This window comes from Phoenix dactylifera, chromosome 11, assembly GCF_009389715.1.
Source record: "Phoenix dactylifera cultivar Barhee BC4 chromosome 11, palm_55x_up_171113_PBpolish2nd_filt_p, whole genome shotgun sequence".
NCBI classification, from domain to species: domain Eukaryota; kingdom Viridiplantae; phylum Streptophyta; class Magnoliopsida; order Arecales; family Arecaceae; genus Phoenix; species Phoenix dactylifera.
In genome coordinates, this window is record NC_052402.1 from 23,564,015 (window position 1) to 23,579,510 (window position 15,496).

At 38.9% G+C, this 15,496-nt stretch overlaps 1 protein-coding gene across 2 annotated transcripts; it reads left to right on the forward strand.

Annotated features, from left to right (window-relative positions):
• The first annotated feature begins 6,365 nt into the window (after positions 1–6,365).
• LOC103716356 (perakine reductase-like) lies at positions 6,366–13,817 on the forward strand. Of its 2 annotated transcripts, none has more exons than XM_008804319.4 (7): positions 6,366–6,504; positions 7,315–7,482; positions 9,717–9,920; positions 10,010–10,182; positions 10,467–10,563; positions 10,665–10,818; positions 13,394–13,817. In XM_008804319.4, exons 1-7 carry the CDS (start codon positions 6,445–6,447, stop codon positions 13,597–13,599), a joined length of 1,062 nt encoding a protein of 353 aa, XP_008802541.1. In that variant the 5' UTR covers positions 6,366–6,444; the 3' UTR covers positions 13,600–13,817. The 2 variants fall into 2 exon arrangements, with proteins under 2 accessions (XP_008802541.1, XP_038987846.1); XM_039131918.1 differs by lacking the exon at positions 13,394–13,817 and adding an exon at positions 11,808–11,962.
• The last annotated feature ends 1,679 nt before the right edge of the window (positions 13,818–15,496 follow it).

The window sequence follows — 15,496 nt, forward strand, 5'->3', positions numbered from 1 at the left end:
TCCCAGAAGGGATTGTCCTTGTCCAGCCATCCACCGCCACTCTAACTGCATTGTCCAGCATTCATGCCGATGCTACTACCTCAGCCCAAGCTGGTCCAAGTTCATCAGCGCCACTAGAGCACAACTTCGCAACTCCGTCCTCAACATCGAGCTCTTCGGGTCATGCTGCCTCCCAAGTTCTACATCCCAGGGTGGTCAGTTAAGCTTCCAACTCGGCTTTGTCATCTCCTCGGGTAGCTAGAGACATAGTTCGTGCTACTTAGCTGCAGGCCAATAAAAGTATTGTAAGATCTGTCCATGTCAATGACTTAATTGATGAGACACTTACCTCGATCGAGTAAGTTTCTATACTAATATTTTACAAAGTGTTTTACATTAGATATTGATCATTTCTTTCTGTAGCATGAGGTTTATTATATGTTATGAGGCAGTTATGACGCTTAGGCATCATGTCCCGAACATTGAGACAAAATGGAAACTCCCGAGTAGAAAGTTGCCGAGATCGAGGCGAAAGTCGAGGGATGATTTAAGCAGGAGGCTGCCGAGGCCAAGGAGATGGCCAGTAGGACTAATAAGAGGGCCATTTGGGTAGTTGAGGAGTTCCTCGCCTTCGAATAATAAAAGGCGGAGTCCATTGAGAATGCCACCGATGCCTTTGCGAAAGGCTTCAAAGACTGCCAAGATCAAGTCCTGTCGACTTTATCTGGAGATGGATTTCAGCAGCCTTCATATCAACCTCAACTATGAGGGGGACGACGAGGATGAGGATGGCGATGACGAGGAGTGAAGTTTTTTTTCTTTTTGTTTTGTTTTCACTCAGATTTGTCGAGGTCATTGTATACTTGTTTTGGCTTCGGTATTTTGGGATTTTTGTACAAACTCCTCCAAGTAATGAAAAATGGAAATTTCTCTAAGTATTTGAATTCGGTTTGAACTGTTTATCTTGTTTGAGTTCAATTTATTGTACCGAACTTCTTTCTTTTGATGCCTCTTCTTAGGCTTAATTTTCGATCAGACAATCGGCGAGGATCCCCAGCCAACCTTGGTTATTATTATATGAGATTTCGGAGTTTCGTCGCTAGATCAAATTCTGAGTGAGCATGGCTTATGGAGGCCTCGGACGTGTCCAAGGTGTCTCCATGAGACTAACTGGTTTCTTTGTTGAGCTCTCCTTGACCTCAGAGGTCTTAGGTCAAGGCCCAAGCATTCTTGGGATATCCCTAATCTTATCTGAGTTGGACATATTAGTTATAGTTGATCGATATGAAATATAGAAATATAACAAGAATATCTTCATTAAGAATAAACTTGGGATACAATGAACGTTATTGGAAGGAGCTCCAGCCCCAGCTGACTTCAGCCCAAACCTCTTTTGGAAGGAGCTAGAGCAGAGGATCGCAATCGTGATCCTCTCCGGCTTCTCCTAGCACAACGGGAGCGGAGGTGTCATGGGCATTCTGCGGCTGCCCTGCGACTGTTCCGTGGCCGCTCCGCGGCCCGCACGAGCAGCTGCTAATTACGCTCAACTGCCGCAGCAATCGCGGCGGTGAGCCGTTCAAAGTAAGTCAATAAAAATCCCTCCTCCTAGAGATCAATCTACTCCGACCCACCCTCGAGCCTTCTCCTCCTTTTCCCCCTCCTCCTTCCTCACCTCCGGCCACTGCCTTTGAGCTCCATCGAGCTCTCTTTTCCTTCTCCCTCTCTGTTTCTTTCGAATACTCTGTTCCGAGATCCACCCTCTCGGTTTCAAGCACCGTCGCTGCCACCCCAGGATTGCCGGATTAAGCAGCTGCGGCCGAGATCTCCCTCTCCACCACTCGCCGATGAGTTCTTCTCCATGCCTTCGATCTGTTGCCAAAATAGCCTTGATTTCTTTCTCTATTTTAGCCCCAAAACTGAGACCACTCTCGGTCTCTTCTTCACGTCGGTCACTGCAGTGGCCACCGGCCGCTACTACGGTCGGCTGGCCATTGATCGGACGACGGCCTCTGCCACCTAGGCCAGCCACCTCGCGGGCTCCTTCCTCCTCCCAGTTTCCTTCTTCCCGGTTCATGGAAGTCTTGGGAAGAAGAGGCCCATCATGGCCCGAACTGGGTCAACCTTGGGCCTAGCTCAACCATGTTGGGGCTTAGTTGGGCCGTACCCATTGTGGGCCGAACCTGGGACCAATTCAGCCGTGTTGGGCCCAGTTGGGTCGTACCATTGTGGGCCCAAGTTGGGCATAGTTCAAACACTTTGGGTCCTGTTAGGTCATGCCCATTGTAGGTCAAACTTGAGCCCAATTCAGCTACGTTGGGCCCCATTGGGCCAAGCCCAGTATGGGCCAAACTTGGGCCCAATTCAGCGCCCTTTTGGGCCATATGGGCCGACCATTGGGCCCTATTGGGCCATATCCATTGCGGGCCGACCATGGGCCCTATTGGGCCGTGCCCATTATGGGCAACTCTGGCCCTGTGGGGGCCGTGTCCAATTATTTTTTTTGGTTTTATTTAGCTCTAAAATAACAAAAAAATTAACTATATTTTAATAATATTTAAACAGGTAATCTTGATCTGCCTACCTGAAATAGGATATAAAGCGAGAAGAGGTAAATAACCTAATGCTTCATGGTGTGTTTTTCAAATTATTTGGCAAAATAATTTATTAATTGATTAAATTTGATTTTATGTTTTAATATTTAGTTAAACAGGTTAGGCATGTTAATAATCGTTTTAAAATTATGCTATATGCTATGAAATATGAAAAATGTCAGTGGGAAAATTATGAAAAATTTATTTTGTGTATATATATATATTCTCAGCATGGCTATGATCTATTCTAGCTTCGCCAATGGAGATTATTTGTTTGTCCTGTCGACCTATATCTGCGAGAAACTAGTTTTCGACATTGTTGCCACCGGTGATTAGAATAGTGGTTTTTAGACACCATTGCCATCGATTATTAGAATAGTAATTTTTGGACATCGTTGCTACCAGTGATTAGAATAGTGGTTTTTGAACACCGTTGCCACCGGTGGTTAACAATAGTAGTTTTTGGTACTTTGTGCGTCCCATGCTACTGGGTTACATGGCTGTAGCCTGTTGATGTTGAGATTCTGATATCAGAGTTTTTGTAAAAATGATAATAAGTTTCAAAAAAAAATATGTTTATTTGTGATTTAATTTTTGGTCATTATTTTGTATTTTGATCAAATATCTAGTATGCTTTGACCCTACTTTGGGATATTACGTTACTTACTTGGGCCAGTGTAGCTCATTATCATATTTTGTTTGTTTTTTAGATCTAGAGGCTTGATCGCACATGATTGGAAAGTGCGCTAGATTTGAAAGATTTTGCTTAATTATTAAAATTTTAGTTAGCCTAGCTAGAAAATTTGATTTATGTTGATATATGATATTTTAAAACTTTGTAAGATCGCTTTGAATAAATTAATATTTAAGTCAATTTTAAGCATTTGTGATTGCTTTGATATGATTGGCTGCCTTGCATGCCTGTACGGTCCGCTGTGCGGGCGTTCGACGTTTGTCGCATTCTGGGCTCGGGGCATGACAGATTATAAGAGAAATAACCACAGCATCATCATGAGAAGTCTGTAATCCTTTCAGGTCAATGTCAGAGAAAGAGATGGCATCTCTCCTATGCACTTTCTCTTTGGAGCAGCTTCGGCTTCCTATGGGGCTCGGTTGTCTGAGATGCTTGAAATCTTGGAAGTACCACCAATAATCGTGTTGATAACCCCTATTGTCGGGCAGTTATCAATCAGCTCCAGGGGTCGCTGATCTGAGGCAGGCTCTTTTTGATCACGCCGAGCATGCACATACCGATCCAGCTGTCCACATCAAATGAGTGCTTCAATCTCGTTCTTGAGCTAGATGCACTCCTCAATATCATGTGTGTGGTCTCAGTGGAATCTGCATTACTTCTTCTTATCTCTTTTGTTCGTCGATGCCTTTATTTGATGCGGAGGCTGTAGGAAGCCTCAGCCTTCAATACCCATGAGGATCTGAGTCCTCGGTGAGAGGAGTATACCTCAAATTTTCAAGGAGGACTTCTGGACCGACGTGAACTCTTTTCTTGATGAGGTGAAGTTCTCCTCAGCGTACCTCGCTCTTCACATCTCCTCTTGCCTCCTCGGTCAGGTTATCCCTAGCTGGCTCACGATGGGAGACTATGGTTTGCTACATATTGGCATACATTTCAGCTCATGACAACATCTCGGCGAAGTTCACAGGAAAACACTTTCTAAAGGGAAAAGGAAATGGGATGGTCTTAAACCATTCTTCATTGCTGATATTGCGACAGACTAATCCAAGTCACCGCATTCAAGCGGTTGACATATTTTTAAGGCACTCCCTTTTTCTCTACTTGTCATCGAGCAACGCATCGAAACCATGGCATTGTCTTCAGCTAGTGACGAAGTATGTCATAGAGGCGTCCGAGCTACTCGAAAGATTTAATCGATCGATAGAATATAATATCCTAGTTGTGTTAGACTCAAATGAAAATGTCATATGAAATAAACTAAATGGATAATGTCACACATGCTCTTGGTCTGCGGTGCACGTTCTGCAAGGTAGAGAGCTGTGCAGTCCTAGATAGGCACCATGTCACCTATTTCGAAGATGGACAGCTCTCTTTCATTTTAGAATATTGAACAAGTCATATTCAGTACAACGTGCAATATATTGCAAGATGAAAGAGAGCTGCTCTCTCTTATATAGATAAAATGAAGGATATCTATTCTGTGGTGCAAAATGCACGCCATGGAGGATCCCAACTCTGCATGATCTCATGAATCAAGTTATCCCTTTTATCAAACTTTGTGTCCTACCGTCTGCCATCACCAATCCATGAATTATATATTGGGATATTTCTAGACGGTCTATGTCACATCGTTCATCCCCCGCCAACCTGTGTGAGAATATTGGGTCAGGTTGGCTCCAAGTTATCGGGAAAGGCATTTAATCTCACTTGGACAATGAGTACTTCGCTACATTGGGTCAGGTTGGCTCCAAGTTATTGTGATTCTATTGCTTTGACTATAATACAATCCTTTTCACTTGACATGTAAGAAAGCATCCAATTGAAATAAAAATAAAAATAAAAATAAAGCTATTACCAAGTTATGCCCCTGACAATTCAGAGTCATACTGGGGACTAATTTAATCTTTAGCAGTTTTTATATGTGGTAGCTGCTCCAGGACTTGAACATATTCTATTGTGCTCGGTAGTCAAAGCTTTTTCCTGCCACACCAAGCAATAGCCTGCAAAGTGTTCGACTAAAATACAAGCCAATAATATTCCATATTGATACCACACTATTATTATACTGGTACGGTATGGCACAAGATCAGGTTGGTACGTCTTTCATATTGAAAATTGGTACCAAAACTGGCATGATATAGTACGTTTTCAATAGTTGCATCATTTAGTTCAATATGATACAACGTACGAGCCGAGTAGAATGAGACCAAATCCCATCCATAGGCCTGAATTATTTTATGACGAGGTTCCAACCAAATTTTGGTCCACCTGATCCATAAGCACGCCCAACCATAAATATATCCTTGGACAATTTTGAGCAATATGGCCGGTGCTCCCTTATTTGCAAGCCGCTTTGGAGGAGCATTAGCTCTTTTACAATTACGTGCACCTTTTAAATCCAAGGACCCTATTAAGAGTCTCTATTTGCAGAATGTCACTTATTGACAAAAATCGCATGAATTTATAATAATTTCTTTCTTTGTTTCGGCCTATATTTTGTGCCCGCATGTATCACACTTGTGTTACCCATCCACTTATCATCCATTTCATCAATTATATGTGGCAATTGGTGCAATGCACAAAGATAGGTAAACTGATTAGTATTCATTTCATCTGTTATAGTAACTTATTGTTCTCTGACTTTTTAGATGTATCCGTACTATAACTGTGTGAATCATCGTTTTAGAAAAAAAGAAAAAAAAAACAGGCAACTTAGCCATAAACTAATAATTCCAATCGCATAAGCTTCTATATACATTTTTTCGAAAATTAATGATTTATTTTTTTATTTTAAAATTATACCATCTCGGAACTATGTTGAGTTGATTGAGGACAATCTTTTAGTCAATTGATGTTCCTATATTATCATTTAATTGGACTTCCAAATGATAAAATTCCAAAGTTAGAAACCTTGGAACATAATTAGATGTCTACTAAGAAAGGCCAGAGCCAGTGGTTGTTGTGCCAACTTCCGGTCACCATACTTTCAAACCCAAAAGCCACAGCGAACCCAACTCCAGTGGCCACAAGCCCAACTACCCACCAAACTCCTAATTCCTAAACCTCCATGGAGCCGAGGCTCTTTGCTTATATATGAGACTGCAGGTATGCATACTGAAGCGCACTCCTAGTTTCTAGTTGCTCACCGTTTTGGTACTAATTAGATAAGATCATCCAAGTATGGAGAGCAAGGAAGAGTTCCGGGTTCCAAGGGTCAAGATTGGAAGACAAGGACTTGAGGTAAGGCCCCGTTTCCATGGTTAAAGCTTGGTAATTAACATTCCTCTTAGCTAAGTGAAGCAGCATGAGTTGTGTTTGAATTCTAGTTTCTTAACTAATATGTTTCTCATGTGAAAAATGTATATTTTTCTTTTCTTTTCTTTTGTTCTTTTGAGCAACAAATATGCCGGTTTTACTACGTATAAGTCGGCCCAAAATTATGAGCATGTATGATTTTTCTCTAGAAAGAAAAACATTTTCTCTCTTTCTTGTGTATATGTCTTTTAATTTTCTTTCTCTAGTGACATTCTTACTTCTTGTTTTTATGTTCTTGTTTAATGTAGCAATTATTTCATCCATTTCATGGAACAGCAGCTATGTTCAATATGTTTCTAATTCTTCTTTTAGTAGTATCAAATGATTATTTTTGCCAAGTTACTATTAGCATTTTTCTTGGAAAATCAAACTATTAGTAATTTATTTTCAGTTTAATTATTAGATGCCCTTTGTTTTTAACTGAGGTTACTTTTTGGTGTCATTTATGTTGCTATTTTCGGTTGTTGTTGCTTGACTCATGTTAGTTTTTATGATATCAATACGCATGACTTGCTTGAGAAAATGCTTCAGATAAGATTGTAAATATTCACAAGTCCTAACAATCAAAAAGGTGCAGTACTCCACGTACTTAACTGAGTATAATATCAGAATGCCAATATAATAAACAAGTATATAAAAACAAGGTACTATGCTAATTTATTTGCTATGATCCTTATTAATCTCAATACTTGATCGACTCTGATACTCTGCTAATTCTGAAGCTTCGTCTGACAGATTTCCAAGGTAGGCTTTGGGTGCTCAGGACTCTCTGGGATATTCAACAATCCCCTTCCTCATGAAGAAGCTGTCTCCCTCACCATAGATGCCTTCAATAAGGGGGTAACCTTCTTCGACACTTCTGATGCCTATGCCAATGGAGACAATGAAATCCTCATCGGAAAGGTCTGTGTTTATCTCCTGGGGCTTAAAAAAGGTGTTGGTTCGCTGACTGATTAGTGTGAAGTACTATAATTCACCTAACAGTAGTATTCTGATTAATATGACCTTAGTTCTTAAATCTATTGAATGAGGATTGCAGATCAGAGTTAGAGTGACTATAGGTTGCCCCTTGATAGTGCGCTTTGCCAATGAAACCAACGAACTAAACCTATTACTTAGATGCGAACCATTTTGGCTACTAATATGACCTTTCTGGGTGAGTAGCCTTATTGGTATTGGTGAAAAAGTATATACTATTGAAATCAACGTTGTGAGATAGAGTTGATGATTTATAGTTTTGAGATATTGGAACATACTGGCAATGCCAATGTTTGGGAATTACAATGTTAGGAGTGATAACTCGTAAATAAAGTCTATGCTCAAGGTACACGAGTCTAATCTTCTTTTTTTTTTCTTTTAGAGACCAGTCTCTCATTTTCTTTTAGAAAAGAGATGACTCTTAGGTCATTTATATGCCTGAATAACAACAAAAAGAGTTTTGTTACATATTATATTAGTAGTATTATTTATTGGCTATATGTGTATACATATGATATGCATATATATATTATATATATATATATGAGATTATAATTCATTATCTATTAAATGGGTCAGGTTCAAGCTACACCTTTTATAAAGAAATACTTTTTGTGAATGGACAATAGGATCCCACATTGATAATCCAAGCTGTTGGATGCGATCTACTACTTTTAAACTACTTATACACAAAAAAATATGTGATTTGGAAACCCTTATTCTATGCATCAAGTAGTCAAAAATTGAACAATTTAAATATTACGAACTAATACATGTTTTTTTACCACTTGATGCAGAGACTAGAAATTTTCAAATCACATGATTTTGGTGTGTAAGTAGTTTAGAGATAGTATATCACATCCAATAGTTGGGATCAATGTCGGTGGAACTGGTGTCGGTTGTCTGATGGGACGAGTCGATACAGGCCTGCACTATGCCATACCGGGCCCGTATCAACACAGTAGAAGAGGCGGGGGAGAGGACGATCGGAAGAGAAAAAGAGAGAGAGAAGGCAGAGAGAGAGGGAGGCCGACGGAGGGTGGCGGAGGCCTGCGGCTGGGCAGCAGTGGAGGCTGCGACCGTTTTCCTATTTTCTTCAAAATAGGGGTCCGACTGCTAAAAAAATTCGTAATTTTTAAGTGAAGTCGACAAATCGCTTGTCGACTTTACTTAAAAATTACAAAATTAAAAAAAATATGATTTTTAAATGAAGTTGGCAAGTGATTTGCCGACTTTACTTAAAAATTGCAAATTTTTTTAGCGGCCGAACTCCTACTTCGAACGAAACAGAAAAACAGCCGTGGCCTCCGCCTGCTGCGCCGACAACGGCCTCCGTTGGCCCTCCACCGGCCTCCCTCCCTCTCCCTCTCCCTCTCCCTCCCTCCTTCGCTTGCTCTCTCTTTTCCTCTCTTTCCTTCTTCTCCGCCTCCGGCAACGATTTTTATTTTCGTTGCTAGAACTGTCTCGGTGAGTTGCTGGGACAACTTAGAACAGCCGAAACCGTCCGGTTCGAAAGGGTTCTGCCAACCTTTGATGGGATCATTGATGATGAATTCTCATAGTCTAATTCAAAAAAGGTGTAACTATATAAAAGTTGCACAAGGTATAACTTGTTCCTGACTCATTTAATAGAAAATGAATTATTATCATATATACTTACAAAATAGTCCATATTAATAATATAATATATAACAGATCTCTTTCCATTGTTACTTAGGCACATATCCAGGTCTAAGGAAAATGAAAACCAAGCCCCCTTTTGGTATGGTTTTATCCCATTTTATGGGAATCCAATACCTATATGAATCAACATTCCCATGTGTAAATGAGTTGCCAATCATGGGAATAGGCAGGATAAAAATATGATACCCATTCTCACCTCCTAATTCCTGTCAAACGAATATGACCTTAAAGAGAAGGCATTTGCAGAATGTGTTTACTAGATACATGTGCAACTATTATTAGAATAAAAAGAGAATAAACTTATACACGGAAAACATAATTTACCTTCCCTATGCAAACTCTCTTTTGCATAGTCTCATTAATGCTGTGTTTTTGTTGTTTTCAAATAATTGAACAGTGTTTGATAATTCAGCTAAGATTATAGTTATTCTTTTCTTATCATAGTTCTCTTCAGTTAGAACTTTCTTAATTTGTAGGCTTTGAAGCACCTACCTCGAGAAAAAGTCCAGATAGCAAGCAAGTTTGGCATAGCTGGTTTTAAAGATGGGCAGCTGCTAATCAATGGTGCACCAGAGTACGCACGGAAATGTTGTGAAGGCAGTCTGCAGCGCCTTGGTGTTGACTACATTGATTTGTACTTCCCACACCGTGTAGACACTACAGTTCCTATAGAAGAAACTGTAAGTACCAAATACAATTCACAGGGCTTTCCTAAGATTCATCGTAGTTCTGATGACTGATGGTATTAAGAAAAACTTTAATGAGGCAGATGGGTGAACTAAAGAAGTTAGTCGAGGAAGGGAAGATCAAGTACATTGGTTTGTGTGAGGCCAGTCCGGACACCATAAGACGTGCTCATGCTGTTCATCCCATCACTGCAGTGCAAATGGAGTGGTCTTTGTGGACTCGTGACATTGAGGATGAGATAATCCCTCTTTGCAAGTTTGTTCAATTGAACTCTACTATGTTGCCATTCATGAACTAGTGCTTCTCTCTCTCTCTCTGGACAGGCTAACAAACCAAGTTAACTGATAATAAATATAGCTAATGCTTGCTTTTATAAGATTACATAGCTATGCTTGCTTTTATAAGATTACATAGTTGAAAAAACAGACATTGTATATATTACCCGTGAAAGAGGTTGATTGTAGACAAACTACCCTTTATATGTTCCTAAGAATTTTTCCTAAACCATTTTTCAAAACCATGTCTGCATTATAATGCAGAGAACTAGGTATTGGAATAATTGCGTACAGCCCTCTTGGTCATGGTTTTTTTGCTGGGAGAGCAAATACAGAAGGATTGCCTGAAGGAAGCATACTGGTATGGACATGGCACGCATATGGCTAAAAGAAACTCATTTTAGTGTTTCATTCATATTATAATACTGCTTTATGAACTATGTCTTAATTTGATTGTGATAGGCCCTGAATCCAAGGTTTAATGGTGAGAATGCAGACAAAAACAAGATCGTGTACATGCGTGTAGCAAAACTGGCTTCTAAGTATGGGTGCACTCCTCCTCAACTAGCCCTGGCTTGGCTCCTCCATCAGGGAGAAGATGTGGTACCTATCCCTGGTAATTTTTTTTCCCACTCTTTCCTCAGAGGCTGGAGCTTTTCTTTTTTGCCGACGCTTGCATGCAAATGATCAGAGCTCGCAATTAATGAAAAAAAAATCAAGTAGCACTTGTAACATATTCTTGAGCTTATGCCATGGCTAGAAAAAATGAATTAATTTTGTAAATCTGATCTATTCAATATCCTGTTTTCCAATGAATGAAGCTAAAATAAATGAATGCCAGTCAAGGATAATCTTATAAGAGAAACAAAATTTAGAAGATTTTTGTTGAGTTGAATATCTAAATATCTTCTCAGAAGAGGAATACTAAAATAATCTTTGTAGTCATTCACTGTTGGAGCTTGTAATTAAGAGAGGATTAAATAAACTGATGCCAGATCAACATTATGAAGATCAGGTGTTCTATTGTCAAATTCTGGTACAAGTTTCAGCATAAATTGATGAACACAAAAAAGGTTGGGTTATAACCAAAGACAGCCTGCCTCTTCATCAGCTTTGATAGCTTCTAAGATTGGAAGGGAACATCAATTAACAATTTTCATAATACATGTCAGAAGCATGATTAAACAGGGATAAATAGAAAATGCTAAAGGTTTATATATTAAATTCTATGGCCATCTGATGCACAATAGAACTGCTGGCAACTACTCGCATACCTCTGAAGCACATTTTTTCCTTGAAATCCACCAATCTGATAGTTAAAAGCTTAAAATTTTTAGGACAAGGTACTACTCTCAATCGGATCAATAGCAATACATAGTATCTTCCATGATTAACATATTGTCTAATTAGAGAAACTAGTTAGGTTTCGTATAGTTAGAAGAACCTGAATGTATATAAATTTTGAGAATTGTGTACAATCAGCATGATACAAGGGCTACTTATCAGATGAAATTCCAACAATCATCTTTGGAAGAAAGCAATATCTAACCTCTTAGGTTTAAGTGATCAGACCATGACAAGATTTCTTAAATCTTGGAATCGCAGATTGTTTTCAAAATTGAACACCCAATTCAACTTAGAAGTGGTGCCATCACATGAAAAGGAAGAGGCGGACAGGGATGCAGAATTCACCTCTATTGAAGATTTAAGTAGAAGGAGAGGGAGAAGCAACTGACCAGACCCATTGATGAAGCACAACTGCAAGGGAAGAGGAGAAGGAGGAAGAACAAGGGAGGGAGAAGGAAGAAGAGGTTATAGAGACGTAGAAAGAAGAGAAGAGGAGGAAGGGGAAGAAGAAGAAGAACAAGAAAGAGACTAGGATTTTTTCATTCAATCATCAATTTCCTCATACATGAGAGGGGTGGTCTTTATATAGACCTTACATATTGACTCAATTACATAAACCCAATTGACCAGTCTAATAACAAAATAATGAAACAAATTGACTTGACTAAAACAAAAACAAATGATGCAATAAAAGAAAATAACTCGGACTCAAATGGACCCAATCCGGGTCTGACTTAATCCGGGGGCTCAGGATCATTTGGACGAAGGGCTCCGATGTTCCTGATGTCCCCATCACCCATTTTTTAATGGATTGCTTGTGAACCCCATTTGTCCTGGTTAAAACCCTTCAAAGGTTTAAATGTCACAATGCTGAGTAAACCAAAACCTAGGTGACTTCAATAATTTTTTAGGCCCCGGTGAATGCCCCATCTCATTTCTTTTAGTACCATTTTTTAGAGCATCATTTAGATTTCTAATGGGTGCCACAGTACCTCATTATATGGACAAATAAAAGAAATGGCCTTTTAAACTCAGAGCAGAGTATAAAATAAAAAAAAAAGCAGTAAATTTGTTAAATCCAACCATTACAATACCATTCTACCATACTATTAATTTGATGGTGACTCTCCACCATACAAAATTTTTCTTCTTCTTCTACTTCTTTTGAATGCGACAACTTTATTAGGAGCAAGGTGCATACCGGCCCGTACAGGCCGGTACGAACCGATCCGGGCAGGGACTGGTACCGGATCAGCGTGGGATCCGGTACCGAGAGCTTTTCATTGAAAAACCGGCCGGTATGACTGCCGTACCGGTACAGAACCAGTACGAAACTGGTACGGACCAATACGGGACTGGTACGTACCGGTCCGGCCGCTGACCGGTACCGGTACGGTGGACTTTGGTTAGGAGTGTGGAAACTGCAAATATTTACATCTAGTATGCGCATTGATATAATGCCTACTCACATGGTGGTTAAAAATGATCAAAACAGGGAGTATAAATAGAGATGAGCGTGATCATTGTATACTTTATCAGTGAATAATATACTGTAGATTGGGTATCATGACATATTACTTTTAATGAGTATGTGAAAAAGAACTCTTTTGATGGGCATTTGTTAGTCTACATTTGTACTCAAAGAGATACACTAGAAAGGGACAACTTTCTAATTACTTTTTCTTAATTCCTTAATATATAATTAATATATATTAATATATCTTAATATATATTAATTTCTTAATATATAATTGTTTCTTTATAAAACTACGTCATAAATTAGATTTTGTACTGTTAGCTGTATGATTATCTAATATTGGTTTCCATTTTTAATTTTGTATTAGGTACAACAAAAATCAAGCATCTGGATGCTAATATTGGCTCTTTGAAAGTGAAGCTATCTGAGGAAGACCTCAAAGAAGTTTCAGCTGCAGTGCCAATTCAGGAGATTGGTGGGGAGAGAGATATTGATCTCTTCACTAGTTGCTCATGGAAGTTTGCTAATACACCACTGCCTAGGCACCAAACCTCCCAAGCAATAGCTGGCTAGATTCTTGCTGAAGATGGAGTTTGACTTACTTTGTCAATCCCTCTCATCCCTGTCTCTCTGTCACTAGGACAGCTAAATAAAATTTTGTAATGTTATAATATGTTGTTCAGTTATGGGCATGTGGCCTGTCAATTTTATGCGGACAATCATGCGGTAAATGTCTGAGGTTTCTTGCAATTAGTCGTATGTCCTCGTCTTGAATGAGTAGTCTTTATCAACTTCTGAAGTATTTAACACACTATGTTTTTAATCATCAATACCTTAACTAGATTTGTCGAACCGGTATCAAGGGTCATACTAGCCGGCGACTGATTTAGTATAGTACGGATCTATCTGTGTAGTTTTAGAACGTACTGAAACAATGAAAGAGAGGGGGAGAGGGAGAAGAAGAGAATGAGAGGAAGAGTGAGAGAGAGAGAGAGAGAGAGAGAGAGAGAGAGAGAGGATGGATTGGGATTTTGTTAAGGGCCTAATCATCCGAATTGTTCAAATGGTTCCGGCTCTTGACCAGTTCAATTTGGTATGATTTGAACTATCCAATTTGGGATGGTTAAGCCAACCTTGATTCTGAGTGGCCAGATGACTATTAACCAGTGCACATTAATGATTGAAATTGATGGATCCTAAGCATCAAACTCTAGAGCCCATTCAATTTTTTTCCTCTCATGTTGTTAGAAATTGAGAATTAATTATGGTATGATGCGGTTGATAGTGAATCAGCACAAAATTGTGGCACTTTGAGAAATTATCCTCTACACCTTGTTGGAAAACTCTAGCTTCAGTTCTCAACTAATTGGTATTTAATTATAGATTGGATGTCACTTATCTATTTCACGACAAATCAAATTCCTTGTGAAACTGGCCTCTTTACTCAAAAAAGTAGTAGTGGTAGTAGAAAAAGAAAAAGAAAAAGACAGCAGTTTAAATTTGCCTAGAACTTTTAGGCAAATGTATGCAAGCAAATCACCTAGATTTTATTCTCCTTTAGGTCCAACGGATGAATAATTCTATGTATTCATCACACAAATAAAACACCTATATATGGTTATGATGATGATTATGATTATGATTATGATTATGATTATGATTACGATTACGATTACGATTACGATTATAATTATGATGATGATGGTTATGATTTTAACTATGATTATGATTTTGATTATTATTATTATTATTATTATTATTATTAGCAACAACAGCAATAGCGGCAACAATAAAATATAGTAGCAGCAGCAATAATAGCGGCAGTAGCGTAGCAATAGCCAGGGCAATAGTGGTAGTAGTAGCAATAGTATTAGTAATAGCGGCAGGAGTAGTAGCAGCAATAGTAGTAGCTTTAGTAGTAGTATAGTAATAGCAGCAGCCACACCAACAGTAGTAGCAGCAGTAGCAGCAACAACAACTGTAGTAAAAGCAATAGTAGTAGTAGTAGCATCAATAAGAACAAAAGCAGCAGCAGTATAACAAATTAGATTAAGCTAGAAACCAAAATACAATTATAAAAGGCATGCATTATGTATCTTTTGTTTTACCACACATCTTGGTTTTCATAGAAATGGACTCAGGTGCTAAAGAGATTGCTAGGAAACTACATGGGAAAAGTAACTATACGGTGATCTAACGATTTTGAGAAAGTTGGGCTTGGATGTTCTCACTGTCCATAAGGTCTATTAAAACAAAGGCATGGACTTCTAGCATAGCTTCTTCGAAGATGTAATGAACTTTCTAACAGCATTAGCATGCTTAAGGAACTTCGAAATACCTCTAAAAAATCATCTTCCAGTTATATATACTAGGTTAATATCTCTGGATAAAAGCCAACAACAAATTATTCTTATTATTAAAATAAAAATATAGAGGGAGGCCTCTCAAACTACTATAAAACAACCTTTGA